Source organism: Tamandua tetradactyla, chromosome 7, assembly GCF_023851605.1.
Source record: "Tamandua tetradactyla isolate mTamTet1 chromosome 7, mTamTet1.pri, whole genome shotgun sequence".
Classification (NCBI taxonomy): domain Eukaryota; kingdom Metazoa; phylum Chordata; class Mammalia; order Pilosa; family Myrmecophagidae; genus Tamandua; species Tamandua tetradactyla.
The window spans coordinates 134,158,855-134,177,727 of NC_135333.1; the positions used below are offsets into that span (position 1 = coordinate 134,158,855).

Genomic DNA, 18,873 nt, shown 5'->3' on the forward strand with positions numbered 1-18,873 from the left:
ACTAGACAGGTCTCCTGATTGGGGATTCACTGTTCTGGGTCCCTATGGAGGGACCCGGGGAGGGGGTGGAGGGGATGGCGGACAGTCCTGAAGGGCGACCCTTTGTTTTGGCGCAGGGGGTGGCGTGGGGTGCGGTGGAGAGGGACGCTTGCTTCTCAGGGTCCTCTGGGCTCAGTAGACGTGATCGTGGCCTCCTACATTTCTCTCTCTTTCGGCAGCACAGCAGGGAACTCCACCAGCAACAGGTTTTGCGGGTGCCACCTCCGCAGCTCGCAACCCGCTGGCCGGGTCCGGGCGTCTCTGGGATCCTCACCTCCAGGGGGCCAGGTGCGGCGGGAAGCTCGCCCCGCCCACCTCCCCGCTCACAGAGCCCCGCCCCGCCCCATTCCTCCCCACCCTTCCCATTGGCCGCCCGCGTCCCGCCTCGCTCCTTCCCCCGCCTGTCGGGCCTCGGGGCGGAGCTTGTCCGCCCCACACCCCCCGACCCGCTCTCGCGCAGTGGCGGGGAATTCCCGGAAGCGTGAGCTGTGCGGGCGGCGGGGCTGGGTTCGCGTACCCGGCCTGTGCTTTCAGGAGTTGTTTTGGTTGAACTCCCTGCAAGTGAGCATGGTCAAGATTAAGCAGCACTTGTGCGTACTGCAGGGACCTCTGCTTCCGCCCAAGGACCTGGAGGAGGCGGACGATGACTATTTAAAGGAGGATATAGAGGAAGATGACGACCCTGTGTTTGTCGACGCCGAGGAGCTTTGCAGTGGGGGTTTAAAGGCTAGTTGCCTCCCCGGGCGCTGCTGCGGTGAGAAACGCGCCCTGCCCCGGGGGTGGGACTGGCCAGTGAGTGTAGAGGTCCGGGTTCAGGCATTGCCCTAAGCGAGGCCGCTGCATGCAGACTTACCGGGGGTGGGGGGTGGGGATGGCCTGGCTGCTTCATCCTACTAAGTATAAAATAATGTTAAAATAGCGGGTGACTTTGAGCACATGCTTTGCATTAAGCTTGGCTTTACATGTATTATGTTCACAATCCTTAGAGGTAGTTTGTTTTGTTTTACACTTTTCAAAAAGAGCTTTATTAATTTCTCAAAAATTAAACCTACAAATAGATAGTGAGCCCCAAGTCACATGATTAGAACCAATAGGCATGTTTTCTATTTGAAGAGTGTGCTTTCCATCAGATAGTTTCTCCATGCATCAGTCAAGTTTGCATGTTCTTTAGGTCTCACCTAAATTCTTTTTTTTTTTTACGTTTTTTATTCTGAGATATAACATATATAAAAAATAAAAAAAAATTTTAAAAAGCAGTAATTTTCAGAGTACATTTTAACAAGTAGCTACAGAACAGATTTTAAAGTTTGGTATGATTTATCATTCTACAGCTTGAGGTTTTACCTAGTAGCTGCTCCAAAGCACTGGAGGCCAAAAAGAAACATCAGTATAGTTATTCAGTAGTAATATTCATCTGTTAAATCCCATCTTCTTTGTTAAAATTTCTCCTTCTCCTTTGATCCTACTTCCAGTCTATAGTGGTCTTTGGCCTAAGCCCATTCTAAATTTTTCATGTTGAAAAGGGATGTCAACAATATAAGATAGGGGGATGAAATTAGTTGTTATTCTTGGAGAGGCTGGCCCCTCTGGGTTTCAGGACTTCTCTGAGCTAGGAGCCCTCTACAGGTTATATGCTCCAGGAAAGTGAATTTAGTGCACAAAACTTTTTGTAGAGTTTCAGAGCCCTAGGTGTTCTTTAGCAGGAATGATGTTGGTTGGGGTTTGGCAAACCATGGCAATTAACAATATCTAGCTGAAGCTTGCATAAGAGTAGTTTCCAGAGTAGCCTCTCAACTGCATTTACACTCTTAGCCACTGATACCATGTTGTGTTAGATTTCTTTTCTACCTTTTGGTTCAGCAGGCACTATCGATCCCACAGTGCCAGGGCCAGGCTCATCCCTGGGAGTCATGTCCCATGTTGTCAGAGAGATCTTCACCCCTTGAATGTCATGTCCTATGTAATGGGGAGGGTAATAATTTTCCTTGCAAAGTTGGATTTAGAGAGAGAGAGAGAGAGTCGAGAAGCTGCATCTGAGAAACAGAAGAGATTTCCTGGAAGCAACCCTTAGGCATAATTATAGATAATCTTAGCTTCTCTATTATAGAGATAAGTTTCACAAGGGCAATCCTCAAAATCAAGGGCTTGGCCTATTTTCCTGGGAGTCCTAATGGTTGAGAGGGTACCTGGGGTTTCCCAGATGGAAAGGTTTAAATATATGTATATATATTCCTTCAGACCCCCAAGGGATTCTACCAATACTTTTTAATTATCAGCCTGAGGTGTAGCTTGGTATTGCATTAAGCTATACAGAATGACAAGGTCTCATTCCCATTCTGGACTCCAGGAATTTGGGTTATTTAAATGAGCTATCTAGACAAGTTGATTTAGAGTATGTGTTACAGAAAATTTAGGTTCTAAACACTTCATATAATAGGTGAAGGTCTAAAGTACATACAATATCATCTTTTGCTCTCTGTTCTGATCTACCTTAGACCTAGCCAGATTGCTTCGTTTTTAACTCTAATTGAGGCCTGATCTCTTTTTTGGTTAAACTTTGACTGTTATTATGTACAGCTATGCTAACTTCAGGCCTGCAGCACTCCATTTCTGTGTCTTAGGTGTCACCGAATTACTCAAAATTTCCAGGGAAGTATCAGTTAATACCCATATAGCTCAGTGTCTAAGAATCTAGAAATACTTTACGATTTCAGACTAAGTGTGGCTGCCAAAAGGGCTTTTAATCTAGGCTCCAATTTTCTTGTATTTTCTGAAAGAGACCTTAGCATATTTGTTCTTTTGTTTTTAGCTTATTTTGCACGACACATTGTCTCCAAGGTTTATATGGCTTGTTGCTGATGTCCTTTCTTTTTGTAGCTGCACCATATGCCATCATGTACATGTATCACAGTTTGCCATTCTACTTCCGAGTCGTACATTTTGACTCCCTCCATCTACTGGGCATCACGGATAATATCCAGAATAAACTATGTCTTACAGTATTGCTTGATTGTACAATCAGCAGCACTCTCAATTTTAAACAATTTTCATTGGTGCATAGAGACAAAGGACTGATAAAACACATAGTCACCAATTATGGAATCAAAGCTACCCCTTAACACTTGGCCACCCCTCACCCCCCAGTTAGTTGCCCCTGGTAGTGCTGTTGTACTGTGGAAGTTTTCCTGTTAACTATTGGCCATAACATGCATTTTTAGTTTCCCCCATCCCACTTTACTATTGACTCTTTGTCCACTATCGGACCTTTGAAATAGTTCTCGTGAGAACTTATTTATAATTGTAAATTTAATCAGTGGGATACATGGCACTATACATCCCTTTTCAATCATGTTCACTTTCAATATGGCAATGTTACTTATAACCCCACTAATTAGTTACCACCACTTCTCCCTGTTCCTTTGCATTTAGGTTCATTCTTACTGGGTAGTTTATCCCCCGTCTCTAACTTTTGTGTACCTCTAGGTCTGCTCTATTCCACAATGTAACCTCTGAGGTTACCTTTATTAAAGTCATAATAGCAGACTCATATCTGCCTTTTGTGTCTGATTTATTTCACTCAGGATTGTGTCCACAAGGTTCTTCCATGTTGTCATATGCTTTGGGACCTCATTTTTTCTTCCTGCTGCATAATAGTCCATTGTATGTATATAATACATTTTGTTTATCCACTCATCTATTGATGGATTGCTTCCATCTTTTGGCAATTGTGAATAATACTGCTATGAATATTGGTGTGCAAATGTTTGTTCATGTCATTTCCCTCAGCTCTTCTGGGGATATACCGAGTAGTGGTGTTGCTGGGTCATAGGACAATTTGATATTTAGTTTTCTGAGAAACTGCCAAACTGTCTTCCAGAGTGGCTGTACCATTATACATTCCCACCAACAGTGAATAAGTGTTACAGTTTCTCCACATCCTCTCCAATATTTGTATTTTTTTGTTGTTGAATAGCAGCCATTTTTATAGGTGTGAGGTGATATCTTGTCGTCTTGATCTGCATTTCCCTTATAGCTAATCTCTTCATGTGCATTTTAGCCATCTGTATTTGTTGTTCAGAAAAGTGTCTATTCATGTCCTTTGCCCGCTTTATAATTGTGTTGTTTGTTCTTTTGTCGTTGAGCTGTATAACTTCTTCATGTGCACAAAATATCAAGCGTTTATCTGATGTGTGGTTTCTAAATATTTTCTCCCACTGAGTTGGCTGCCTCTTCACTTTTTTGACAAAGTCCTTTGAGGCACAGAAGCTCTTGATCTTAAGCAGTTCCCGTTTATCTATTTTTTTTTCTTTCATTGCTTGTGCTTTGGGTATAAAACTTAAGAAGCTACCTCCTATTACTAGGTCTTGAAGGTGTTTCCCTATATTTTCTTCTAGGAGTTTTATGGTACTAGCTCTTGATTTAGGTCTTCGATCCATTTTGAATTAATTTTTGTTTAAGGTATAAGGTAAAGGTCCTCTTTCATTCTTTTGGCTATTGATATCCAGCTCTCCCATGTCTACTTATTGAAAAGACTGTTCTGACCAAGTTCAGTGGATTTGGCGGCCTTGTTGAAGATCAGTTGACCATAGATTTGGTGATCTATCTTTGCACTTTTGATCTGGTTCCATTGGTGAATACTTCTATCTTTTTGCTAGTACCAAGTTGTTTTGACCACTGCAGCTTTATAATAAGCTTTCAAGTCAGGGAGTGTTAAGACTTTGCTCTTCTTTTTTCAGATATCTTTAGCTATTTTAGGTGTCTTTCCCTTCCAAATAAATTTGGTAACTAGCTTCTCCCTTTTCCAAGTCTTCAAAGTAGGTTGTTGGAATTTTGATTGGTATTGTATTGAATCTGTAGATGAATTTGGGTAGACTTGACATCTTGACAACATTCAACCATCCTATTCCGTGAGCAGGGAATGTCTTTCCACCTATTTAAATCTTCTTTGATTTCTTTTTGGAATGTTTTATAGTTTTCTGTGTACAGATCCCTAACATCTCGGGTTAAACTTATTCCTAGATATTTTATTCTATTAGTTGTTATTTTGAGTGGAATTTTTTCCTTAATTGGCTCCTCATTTAGGTTATTACTTATGTGTAGAAGCATTACTGATTTTTGTGCATTAATCTTGTATCCCGCCACTTTGCTGAATTTATTAGCTTAAGTAACTTTATTGTAGATTTCTCAGGATTTTCCGAGTATAGGATCATGTCATCTGCAAAGTATGAAACTTTTACTTCTTCCTTTCCTTTGTGGATGCCTTTTATTCCTTTTGCCTGCCTGATCACTCTAGCTAGAACTACTGGTACAATGTTGAATAATAGCAGTGACAGTGGGCATCCTTGTTTCATTCCCGATCTTAGAGGGAATGCTTTCATTCTCACACTGTTGAGTATGATGCTGGCTGTGGGTTTTTCATATATGCACTTTATCATATTGAGGAAGTTTCTTTCGATTCTTAGCTCTTGAAGTTTTTTATTTTTTTAATCAGAAAGTGATACTGAATTTTGTCAAATGCTTTTATCAACTGATATGATCATGTGATCTTTCTCTTTTGTTTTGTTAATGTGCTGTATTACATTGATTGATTTTCTTGCATTGAAACATCCTTGCCTTCCTGGTATAAACCCCACTTTGTCATGATGTATAATTCTTTTAATATATCATTGGGTTTGATTTGCTAGTATTCTGTTAAGGATTTTTGCATCTATGTTCATTAGGGAGATTGATCTGGTAGTTTTCTTTTCATATAGCATCTTTATCCAGTTTTGGTATTAGTGTGATGTTAGCTTCATAAAATGAGTTAGTACTGTTCCTTTTTCCTCAATTTGTGGAAGAGTTTGAGCAGGAATGCTGTAGTTCTTTTTGGAATGTTTGATAAAATTCCCCTGTGAAGCCATCTGGCCTTGGGCTTTTCTCTGTAGGAAGATTTTTGATGACTGATTGAATCTCTTTACTTATAATTGGTTTGTTGAGGTCTTCTCCTTCCTCTTAAGTCATGTAGGTAGTTCTTATGTGTTTTAGTTTGTTAATGCTCCTGGAAATGCAATATACCTGAAATGGGTTGGCTTTTAAAAAAGGAATTTATTAAGTTAAAAGTTTACAGTTCTAAGCCCATAAAAATGTCCAAACTGGGTGAAGCAAATGTTCTAAAAATGATCATGGTAATGAATATATAACTATGTGTACACATATATGGACTATTTGTTTGAAGAGTTGTCAATGAAAATATTTTTTAAAAATGTCCCAACGAAGGTATCCAGAAAAAGATACCTTGACTCAAGCAGGGCCAATCTGGGAAGGTATGTAGCTGTCATCTGCTGGTCCTTTGGCTTCTAGTTTCAGACAGCCTCCCTGGGGCATTTTCTTTTGGCGTCTCCAAACTTCTCTCTCTGTATTGGCTCTGAGGCTCTTTCCAAAATGGTATCCTCTTAAAGGATTCCAGTAAGCTATCACACCTTTAATGGGTAGAGACACATCACCATGGAAACCACCTAGTCAAACGATCCTACTCAACAATATTGAATCAGGATTCAAAATCAAAATTTTCTAGGGTACACAACAGTTTCAGACTAGCACAGTATATTTCTAGGAATTTGTCCATTTCATCTAGGTTGCCTAGTTTGTTGGCATATAGTAGTTCATAGTATCCTCTTATGATTTTTAAAATTTTGTTATGATTCGAGGTAACTCCCACTCTCCTTTCTAATTTTGTTTATTTGTGTTCTCTTTCTTGTTTGCTTTGTTAGCCTAGCCAGGTGTCCCATTGATTTTGTTCATTTTCTCAAAGAATCAACTTTTGGTTTTGTTGATTCTATTTGTTGTTTTTTGTTCTCCAGTTCATTTATTTCTGCTATAATCATTGCCATTTCTCTTCTTTTGTTCACTTAGGAGTTAGTTTGCTGTTCTTTCTCTAGTACCTCCAGGTAAGCAGTAAGTCTTTGATTTTTGCTCTGTCTTCTTTTTTAATGTAGGCATTTAGGACAATAAATTTCCCTTTCAGTACTGCTTTTGCTGCATCCCATAAATTCTGATATGTTATATTCTCATTTTCATTTGTCTCCAGATATTTACCTATTTCTGTAGCAATTTCTTCTTTAACCAGTTGATTGTTTAAGAGTGTATTATTTAATCTCCAGGTATTTGTGAAAGTTCTGGTTCTTTGGTAGTTATTGATTCTATTGTGGTCAGAGAACGTGATGTGAATAATTTCAGTCTTTTAAATTTATAAAGACCTGTTTTATGGCCCACATATGATCTATCTTGGAGAACATTCTGTGAGCACTAGAGAAGAATGCATATCCTGGTGTTTTGGGTTATCGTGATCTATATATGTCTTCAAGTCCAGTTCACTTACCACATACTCCTTCTTGATCCTCTGTCTGGTTCCTCTATCTATAGAGGAGAGTGGTTTATTGAAGTCTCCCACTATTATTGTTGAAACATCTATTGCTATCTTCAGTTTTGCCAATGCTTGTCTTATGTACTTCGGAGCTCCTTGATTGGGTGCATAAACATTTTTTTTTAAATTTTACTTTTTAGTTTTTTTTATTGTATAATATAACATATGTACAAAGCAAAGAAAGAAAAATGCAAGAGTTTTCAAAGTGCTGTTCAACAAGTAGTTAAAGGACGGATCCCAGAGTTTGTCATGGGCTACAATACCATCATCTCAGATTTTTCCTTCTAGCTGCTCCAGAACACTGGAGGCTAGAAGGAATATATATATTTTTATGATCACTTTTTTCTTTTTTGTGAAAAATAACATGTATACAAAAAGCAACAAATTTCAACATATAGAGCAACAATTAGCTAGAGAACAGACCCCAGAGCCTGGCATGGGCCATAGTTCCACAATTCCAGGCTTCCACTTCTAGCTGCTCCAGGACGCTGGAGACCAAAAGAAATAGCAAAACAGTGATTCAGCAATCACACCTGTCTGCCAAACCCCTCCTTCTCTATACAACTACACCATCACCCCTGATCCCCCTACCCCCTAATGGCATTTGGGCCATGCCCACTCCAACTCCCCCATGTTGGAAGGGCTGTCAACAATAAGGGGTAGGGAGATGGAACTAGCTGATGCCCTGGAAAGGCTGGCCCCTCTAGGCTTCAGGACCCATCTGGTCCAGGAACCCCCTGGACCCATCCGGAGGCTGCAGGCTCCTGGAAAGTCACCCCAGTGCATGGACCCTCTGCAGAATCCTATATATTGCCCTAGATGTTCTTCAGGACCAGCTGAAATTGTTCTGGTTGGTGCTTGGCAAACCATGATAGGCAGCAATGTCTAACTGAAGTCTGAATAAGAGTGATCTCCAGAGTAGCCCCCTGACTCCACCTGAACTCCCCCTGCCACTGACACCTTATTTGTTAAGCTTCTTTTTCCCGTTTTGGTCAGGGTGGCATTGTTGATCCCATGGTGCCAGGGCCTTGGATGCATAAACATTTATAATTGTTATTTCTTCTTGGTGAATTGTCCCTTTTATTACTATGTAGTATCTTTCTTTGTCCCTTATGACATCTTTACATTTAAAGTCTATTTTATCTGATATTACTATAGCTATTCCTGCTTTCTTTTAGTTACAGCTCACATAGAGGATTTTTTTTCCCATCCTTTCACTTTCAATCTATTAATTGAATTTACAAGATGGTCTCTTGTAAACAGCATATGACTGGATCATATTTTTAAGTTCATTCTGCCAATCTTTATCTTTTAATTGGTGAGTTTAGTCCATTAACATTCAAAGTTATTACAGTAAGTGCAGTTCTTTAATCTACCATTTATCCTTTAAATTTTTATTTTTTGGCTCTATATGTTATTTTCCCTCTCTTTCTTTTTATCCTTAAGTTACCCTTACCAGTACTCTTCAGTTCTGTGCCTGACCTCCCTCTCCTGTCATTTTTTTTTCTTTTTACCTGACACAATTCCCTTTATAATTTCTTGTAGGGCAGATTTCTTGTTGACAAATTCTCTCAGCCTTTGTTTGTCTGAGAGGATTTTAATCTCTCCCTCAATTTTGAAGGACAGCTTTGCTGGATTAAGAATTCTTGGCTGGAAATGTTTCTCGTTCAGGATATTAAACATATCATACCACTGCCTTGTAGCCTTCAGGGTGCCTATTGATTAGTCTTAAATCAATCTTATATGGTTGTCCTTGAATGTAGTGAATCGCTTTTGCTTGCTGCTTTCAGGTTTTCCTTCTTCTCTTCAACATTTGACAGTCTTATTACTATTTGTCTTGGAGTATGCCTATTTGGATTTATTTGGTGTTCATTGGACTTCTTTGATTTACATATTTATGTATTTTAAAAGAGTTGGGAGGTTTTCCCCAATTAGCTCTTCAACTAACCTTCCTAACTGATTACTCTTCTCTTCTCTTTCTGGGACACCAATGATTCTTTTTTTGTGTGTGTAAGATAACACCAAAAATGTATATCATTAAAAATTTTCAAATACTCAAGTATGTATCCTTGTATAGCCACATTGCAAAATGGAAACCATACTGAGATATAAATTCTTTTTTTTTTAGCTCTAACTTTTTTTATTGTGTAGTAGAACATATATACAAAGCAAAGAAATGAAAAAGCAATAGTTTTCAAAGCACTCTTCAAAAAGTGGCTACCGGATAGATCCCAGAGTTTGTCATGGGCTACCATACAATCCTCTCATATTTTTCCTTCTAACTGCTCCAGAATATAGGAGGCTAGAGGGCTTAAATACTTTTTTTTTTTTAATCATTGCAATCAACTTTTTTCCCAGTGATTCTTATATTTGTGCTCTTCATGTTGTCTTTCATTTCCCTGAAATCTGTCCCATTTTTTCCATCTTTCTTGCCATTTGTTCTTTTGTGCATTCAATTTCAGTCATCCTGTCTTCTAGCCCACTTAGTCTTTCTTGTATCTCTTCAAATCTGTTGTGTGTCTCTAAAATATTTTTAATTTGGTCTGCAGTATCTTTCATTTCATTGAGATCTGCTATTTTTCTATTTATTCTTTTAGATTCTTCTTTCTGCTTCTTCTTGATATCCTTTATGTCTTAATGAACATCCTTAATTAGCTGTCTAAAATTCTGTATCCCTTTTGGTGTTTTAATTTGGTCATTTGGCTGGGCCATATCTACCTGAATCTTCATGTGCTTTGTGATTTTCTGTTGCATTTAGAGTATTTGTTTATCTTGATGAAGTGATTTTGCAAGTTGATTTCCTTGACTTGTCTAAGGTTTTGTATTTGCATGGCTTTGTACTGAAAGTCCCCTCTTGCACTTGGTTTGTCAGTAATTACTCGCCAAACCAAGACCCAGATCTCATGGAGGGGATACAACTCTACTTGTGGCTTTCCAACCTGTGACACTGTTGCGCCATCTCTTCCTCGCAGTCCCCTTTCCTTGACTTGGCCGGCTGAGCAAGATGGTATAGGATAGGGCGGCTATTCTCAGTGACTGGCTGGGCAGTACTTCTCAGCCCCCATTGGGGTGGCTGTTCTTGCACCTGGTGTTGCAGCTGTACGTGGTGCCCAGTGGGGCAGCTGGTACTAGCAGGCCGAGAGGGGCTTCTCATTCCCTTGGGAAACCAACTTGCTGAGCCTGTGGAGAAGGGACATCAGCCTCCATGGGTTGGGAGATTACAGTTCTGTGTTGATCTTGGCCATTTCACTGCTCCAGACTTGTATACAATGTGTGCCCGGTCACTGAGATCCCCAAACAGTTGTTCCATATGATTCCTGCCTATTTGCTAGCTGTTCTAGAGGACAAACTAAATTCCACACTGCACTACACCACTGTCTTGCCCCACCTCCCCAGAATACCACCTTTAACTATACTCTATCCTGCCTGAAGTCAAATACATGGTTATTCTTTTGGTATAACCAGAAATTCAATGAATTGGTGTTAACCTTGTGTAGTCAGTGTATGCTTTGTTTGTATGCTTGTTTTGAGTGATGTTTAAGAATTACTTCTGTATTCAGACCAGCGCACTCTCTGTGATGCTGGAAATGTTCTGTATCTGTGGCTGCCCAGTACAATAGCCACCAGCCAGCCTGTGTGTCTTCTGAGCATTTGAAATGTGATAGTGCAACTGAAGAGGTGGATTTCTAGTTTTATTTAATTTTAATTAACTAAATTTAAATAGCTGCATGTGGATGGATGACATGAGTTTTAGAGGGAAAATTTTCAAGTATTTGTGGAGTGTTCAGTCATCCATTCTATAAGTATTATGAACTGGCTACCCTGTTCCACACACGAGGTACTTGGTAAGATAAAATGATGAGATTACAATCTATTGAGTTAAACAGAGATCCTTCAGATAGCCACAGAAGTAACAATAATATTACTTAGTATTTAGAAGGGATGGAAGTGCTATGAGAGGTTTATATTTACGGGATTCAGGGAAGGCTTTTCTGAAGAAGTGGTAATTAAGCTGATGTCTGTCGTAAACTGGGTTTATGGAGGAGAACGTCTGAGTCTTGTGCAAAGGCCCTGTGATGGGCGGGAGCATGGCATTTTTTAGAAACTGCATGAAGCCCAGTGTTGGAAACAGCAGACACTTGTGGTGCAGTGTGCTACCTTTGGAATTACAGAAGACAAATGAAACATTTTCCTCATTGTAGAGTGTTTACAATATAGTAGAGGGAGCCAAACAAACGTGTAGGGGGAAAAGTGTTACAGATGTCTGTCTAGGGTTCTGTGGGGATTAAAAAGAGTGGTGGGTTTGGTAAAATATTAGGGAAAAGGATGTTTAATTAACCTAAGTTTTTTTTTTCCCTTTAAGTTTTAATTTCTGATGAAGACACTCAAGAGCAATGCAAAGTGTTTGGACGTTTTCCAGTAGTGGGTCCTTGGTGGAGAGTAAAGGTTCAAGTAAAGCGTATGGGATCAAACAGCTACCATGCTCAAGGATTTCCGTCTTACTTTTTACAGTCTGATATGTCACCACCAAATCAAAAACATATCTGTTCCCTCTTTCTTAAGGAGTGTCAGTTCTCTGATGATTTTATAACTAAGTTTTTTAAATGGGTAAATGAAGTGTCAAGCTATGAAAATCTAAGCTTTGAAACTCTTAGTGAAACATTAAGAACTTTCCAAAATGAAAGTGAAAGGAAAAGTAAAAAACAGCCTGTACAGAATGAACAGGAAGAGTCATTACCAGATTCCATAATGAATCTTCCTCTGAAAGACATAGGTAAGTATGATTTTATCATTCTTTTTTAGTGTAATTCGGATACTTAATGACATGAGTGTTCAAAATTTCATTGTGTTTATTTTGCTTTTGGGTTATGTCATTGACATAAGAACTAGGCTAACTGGAAAAGTTATGTGGTGTGTAAGAAATGTGATAGTAAGTGTCAATGGAAAAGAATTGGAAATGTCACTGAATGGATATAAGTAGGGGAATGACAAGATCAGTTTTGTGTTCTGGAAGGTGTGCTATTTTGTAAAACCCCACAAACCCTGTTTTAGTAGCACTGTCTACCTCCCCCACAGCTGTGTAGCTTAACATGCCTAGAGGAAAAAACACAACTCTGCTGAGTGGTCAACAGATTCATCCCTGACAGTGTCAAGTGCACTCTTAGTGTTCTTTGTCTATCATTCTTCAGTTCTTTCCAGCCTATCCTGTCCTGCTCTTAGATGGAAATTTCACTCTCCAGTCATGCTTTCATTTCACTAAGAAGCCAAAACAGCTCTCATCACAGTCATTAATGATCTGTCACTAAATCTTGTGGTTAATTGTTAAATATCAGCCCCCTTGTGAGCAATGTTTGAGGCAGTTAGTCACTCCCTCCTTCTTGAAACCCTTGCCTTCCATAACACCACTCTGTTGTTCCCATTGGATGTCATCCTTTGCCTTTAAATGTCCACATGCTCCAGTACTTAGTCCTTCAGCCTCTTCTCTGTCTCTGCCTGTTTCCCAGGCCATCTCATCCAGTCTCAGGGCTTTACATCCCATCTTTATTTGACATCTCTAATTTGAACCTCTCCCCTGATTTCCAGATATGATTATCCAACTGCCTCCTTGTCATCTCCATTAGTATGGAGTTAAAATGCCTGAACCTGAATTCATGAATTTCTCTCCCTAGGCTTGTTTCTCCTCAGGCCTTCCCCTTCTTAGTAAATGATGGCTCTTTCTTCCCTCTTATTCAGCTTACTATCTTTGGCATGTCTTTGAGTTCTCTCTTCCTTTATCCCTGACCTATGTTCTATCTGCAAATGCTGTTGGCTTCATCTTCAAGAATATCCAGAGTCCCATGGTTTTTCTCACTTTTGCCACACCCCCACCCAGAAGCAAACCCCTGTCATTTCCCATTAGATTATAATAGTAGTCACCCAACTATTTCCTTTCAGCCTCCTCTGTATTCTTAGCACAGCCAGCCAAAGTGACCCTTTCAAAACATGTCAGATTGTGCTCCTCCTCTGCTTCAAACCCAGATTCCTTCCTTTGCAGTCAGAGTAAAGGCTAAGGTCTTTAGTGGCTTACAAAACCTCCTTTAACGTCCCTGACTTGATCCCCTACAACTTTCCCCTTTACTTATTCTGGTTCAGCTGCATGGGCCTCCTTGCACCTCCCCTATCTAAATTAATAATATACCCCCCCATCCCACACTGCTTTCTCCCCACCCTCTATTTTATTTTACTCCACTATACCTTTCACCATCTAATGTACAAACATCCTAAATTAGTTGTTTCAACTCCTGTATCTCATTTGAAGTGTTGGTTTGTTCCTTTGATGCGGCCATCTTTTTGATTGTCCTAGTTTGACTTATTATTTTTTGCTGGCGTCTAGGCATTTAATTTCCTTAATTAGTGTATTCTGGAGGTTGTTTTCACTCTTTTACCTAGAATTTTCTTGTTGGATGCCTTCGCTCTCTGTCTGTTCTTTGACATTCTGTTCAACTTACTCGAGACTTCTAGCATGGGTTCTGTTTCACGGAGCAGAATTTTTCAGTTCATTTTTCTGTTTCTTGCCCTACTTATATGGAGCCTTTTTTGGGGGGGGGGGTGTCTCCTCAGATATTATAGACCCCAGTCAGATTCTCCCAGACTGAACTGGCCCAGATCTCAGGAGGAAAGAGTCACCTGCATCAGTTTTCCCTGAGGGTGAGACCCAGCAGGTTGACAGACTTTCCTATGAAGCCTCTAGACTCTGTGCTTTTCCCATCCTGCCCAGCATGTGGTGCTTGTCTGCCTGTAGGTCCCGTCAGCATAAAATGATGTGGTACCTTTAACTTCAGCAGACTCTCCCTGCTGCGGTGTGGTCGGGACAGAGGTGAGGATGTAGAGTGGCATTAATTGCTTCAATTTTCCAGTCCCTGGGGCCTGAATTCCTTGAAGGAGGGATTCCACCTGAGCTGGGCCCCACCTTTCTCTCAGGGAAGGTACACCCTTTAAGGGAATTAACTCCTTTCACCTGACTAGTTACTTTGTTTCCCTGACCCCTGACAAGCTTACTTCTGCCCTTGCCTGGGGCAGTGCCGGAGCCTGGGAAGGCTTCTCCTATCTAATGAGCAGTTAAGGAGCAGAAAACAAGCAAGCAAACAAACAAAAAAAGCCTTTTCAGAGGAAGAGCCCTGGTCCTCGGGTTTGTCAATCTAGAGTTTGACTTGGATCATGGCTCTGTGTAAGTCCAGGCTCTATGTGCCCCCTATTGCAGTATTTTGTGTTGTCCTACTAAAAAACCCTCTTTTTTTTTTTCTTTTTCTTTTTTTTCTGTCAATCCCACCCCCTCTCTGCTGGGGCAAAAAAATTCTAGTACCTTCAGTGCTTATTCCAGGTTTATCTATGTGGGGGGCCTCTTTTCAGTAGTCAGAATTTGTTAATTAATTCCTCAGTTGGGGCTTGGCTGAGCTAAGCTCCTGCTGCTAGTCAATTCTGTTGCCTTTCCTTGGGAAACCAGCCTGCTGTGCCTTTGGGGGAGGGGCACCGGCCTCCACCACTTGGGGGACTTACAGTTCTGTGTTGGTTCTCAGCCAGTCCACCTAGTCCAGATCGGTGTACTCTGTTATCTGATTACTGATGTTCCCTCAGCAGCTGCTCTCTACTGTTCCCAGCTATTTACTAGCTGCCGAACAAAATTCCGCACTTCACTAAGCTGCCATCTTACCTTTCACCATCTAATGTAGCATCTATTTGCCTAAGTGTTTGACTCTTTTATTAGAATGTAAGCTCTGTGAGGGCAGGGGCTTTGTTGTGTTGGGTCCCAAGCATGTTAAGTCATATATGAAATACAGGCATTTATGAATGCAGGTGTGTAGAGAATGGTAAGGGCCGTGGTTGAAGAATAGTTCTATTGTCACAAGATTGACAAGGACAAGAGAAAGGGCTGAGTAGAGGGAAGAAGTTTTAAAATAATCTCCTATGGATAGTGGTTGAGGAGGGAGGGCCAGGGTGTGCAGGGGGGTAGCCTGATTGAATTTTAAGATTGTTGTGAACACTTCTAGGGATGATGATTTCCAGGAATGTGTGGCTGAAGTTGAGGGTCATGGGAACTGAGAAGTTAAAGGAGCTGACATGATGCAATGTTGGATAAGTCAACTGTATAGATGTAGATGTCTCCCCAGGAGTTAAGGGGAAGAGCGTGAGCTAAGTAGCGAGGCCCTTGGTGGCAGAGAGCAAGAAGTGCTAAGTGACAGTGGACATGAAGGGAATAAATGAAAAACTCAAGAAAGGAGAAGGGAGCAGCTCCAGATCTGGTCTGAGGGTTTCTGAGCTGCTGCGGCTGGGAGAGGGGTAGCCTCAGGTGCTTCTGAGCTGCTTGATGGGGGGGAGGGGAGTTTTTATTTCATCGTAGGATAACCTGTCATCAGAAGAAATTCAGCTGAGGGCTCACTAGGTGAGTCGCTCTGGAAAGTACAAGGAGAACCCTGGGCTTAGCCGTTGAATTTCAGCAGGCAGGAGTCAAAGTTGTCACTGTTCTGGATGAACAAAGGGAACAACTAAACTATACTGAAGAAGGTATGTACTAAATAAAGACAGGAGAGAAGTAAAGAAGACTTTAACAGAACTCGAAAAGTGTTATAGGACGAAGAACTTTGAGACCGTTTTGAGGCCTATAAGGCAGCATGAGAAGATGGTGGAACAACTCATATGACAATGTAATATCTAAGCAACCAGGCCAGGTGGCAAATGGTCAGATTCTGCAAGCAGCCCCAGAAGTAGCTACTGGCGGATATATTAAATTTATAACTGATGATGCCAGAAAGGATGAAATGGAGGAGAGCCTGACTCAGGTGGACAGTATCCTGGGAAATCTAAAAATTGTGGCCCAGGAGTGGGTATTGAGATTGAGGCTCAATATCGACCAACAGACCGGATCACAGAAAAAGCTGACACCTGTGAAGGCCCTGTTGACATTGCCAAGGCCAGAGCAGGGAAACTCGTTGACAGCTAAAGCGGTCGTTGTCCTCTATCATTCATTCACTTCTCGAGCTCCTCCTTCAAAGTCACTACCTTTTCAGAGTTTGAAATTTTGTCCCATACTCTCGTAAACAGGAGATAATGTGGAAGAGAGGCCAGGGCAGCCCCCCTACTTTTTTAGTTTCTCTTGAGGGTAGAGTGTGCTGCTTAGCCTTCTTTCTGGTATTTTCTTTCTCAGTTCAGACTCTTAGATTGGTTTTCATACATAAATATAGTATTGTGTTTCATTCTCATTTACTTTAGAAAGTTCTTTTACTTTCATAATTTGGAGCATTGCCAAAGACAGCCATGAAGAAGGAAGCTGTGGCTTTTGGCAGGGGTGAGTAGGATCGGTAGGGAAGGTGGAGGCGGGCAGAGCTAAGGGGTTGTCACCTCCATAAAAGCCTGCAGGCCCAGAAGCAAAAGTTGCGTAGCTGCAGAAAAGGTCTAGTTGGGTTTAGTTTTTAATTCAAGTTTCAGTTTTTGCCAATTTAGGCTAAGGTTTGGTTTTGGGACTTTTTTTATACGATATTTTCATTGTTTACCACAACTTGGCAACCCCTGCTCTAAAATGAGGACAGAATGAGTTTTCTTAAAGTGAGTAATTTCTGAACTGTTAGTGATTAATGGGTGTGCATGGATTCTGTGATCCCATTTCATATTGCACCCTTCAGGAACACTTTGCATAAATGAATGGCTTTTTATAAAATCATGCTCCCATTACAGGTCTACAACTTCATAAATTTGTCATTAGCTTTTGAAGAGAAAAAATATGTAAATGTATATGTGCAACATGAGAGTTTCTCTTTTGAGCAAGGCTTAAAATTTTTGGGAAAGTTTGATGATGTTCATGAAGTGAATTCAGATTTACCTCAATGCCGAGAATTACGTTTGGATAGGAACAAAGAAACTTGCTTTTATTTCAGGTAGAAAAATAGATTGCTTTGAGCTTTTTTGTAGCATTAGGCTTTTTATTATTTTTTTTGAAGCTAGAATTTATCACTTGACTGAAAGTGATTTGGAAAAGTATGCCTTTGGTTTATTTTTTAAAAATTTTTTATTAATTAAAAAAATTACAAGAGACACAAACATTCCCAACACATACACTCAGCAATTCACAATATCATCACATAGTTGCATATTCATCATCATGATCATTTCCCAGAACATTAGCATCAATTCAGAAAAAGAAATAAAAAGACAACAGAAAAATATAACAAACAGAAAAAAAAAAATTTTTACAGGCCTTACCCCTTACTGATCCCTTTCATTGATCACTAGCATTTCAAACTAAATCTATTTTAACACTTGTTCCCCCTAGTATTTATTTTTATTCCATATGTTCTCTCATCTGTTGACAAGGTAGATAAAAGGAGCATCAGACACAAGGTTTTCACAATCCCACAGTCACATTGTGAAAGCTATATCATTATACAATCATCATCAAGAAACATGGCTACTAGAGGGCGGGCCGCGGTGGCTCAGCGGGCAAGAGTGCTTGCCTGCCATGCCGGAGGACCCCGGTTCGATTCCCGGCCCCAGCCCATGTAAAAAACAAACAAACAAACAAAATATAATAAAACAAGAAAATGTTTAAAGATGTTTCCCTTTCTTCCTCCCATCCTTCCTTCCTTCTCTCTGTCTTTCCTTCCCTTCCTCCCTCTAAAAAAAAAAAAAAAGAAAAAAAAAAAGAAACATGGCTACTAGAACACAGCTCTACATTTTCAGGCAGTCCCCTCCAGCCTCTCCATTACATCTTGGATAACAAGGTGATATCTACTTAATGCATAAGAATAACCTCCAGGATAACCTCACTCTGTTTGGAATCTCTCAGCCATTGACACTTTGTCTCATTTCACTCTTCCCCCTTTTGGTGGAGAAGGTTTTCTCAATCCCTTGATGCTGGGTCTCAGGTCATTCTAGAGTTTTTCTCAATCCCTTGATGCTGAATCTCAGCTCCTTCTGGGATTTCTGTCCCACGCTGCAAGGAAGATCCACACCCCTGGTACTCATGTCCCATGTAGACAGGGGGAGGGTGGCGAGTCTGCTTGCTGTGTTGGCTGGAGAGAGAGGCCACATCTGAGCAACAAAAGAGGTTCTCTTGGGGATGACTCTTAGGCTTAATTTTAAGTAGGCTTGACCTATCCCCTGTGGGGTTAAGTTTCATATGAACAAACCCCAAGACTAGGGGCTCAGCCTGTAGCTTTGGTTGTCCACACTGCTTGTGAGAATATCAAGAATTCAACTTGGGGAAGTTGAGTTTTCCCCCATTCTCACCATTCCCCGAAGGGGACTTTGCAAATACTTTTCCACTCACTGTTCAAATCACTCTGGGTTTCATAAGGCCATCACCTGGACAAACCAACAAAATCTCACATCCTATACAGAGTTCCATGTACTTGAGGTGTTCAGTCAACCATCTACATAAGTTATATTAGGAGATGCACTAG

The 18,873-nt window shown here is 40.6% G+C and overlaps 1 protein-coding gene and 1 pseudogene across 1 annotated transcript in view; both read left to right on the plus strand.

Annotated features, from left to right (window-relative positions):
• Positions 1 to 438: 438 nt before the first annotated feature.
• The window catches only part of HELB (DNA helicase B), a 62,907-nt gene continuing 44,472 nt past the window's right edge, over positions 439 to 18,873 (plus strand). The window contains exons 1-2 of the mRNA XM_077111336.1: positions 439 to 793; positions 11,805 to 12,215. Of these exons, the coding sequence (XP_076967451.1) occupies positions 607 to 793; positions 11,805 to 12,215 (598 nt within the window). The 5' untranslated portion in view covers positions 439 to 606. The remainder of the gene's footprint in view (positions 794 to 11,804; positions 12,216 to 18,873) is intronic.
• Positions 14,639 to 17,445, plus strand: LOC143690327 (synaptosomal-associated protein 23 pseudogene; annotated as a pseudogene).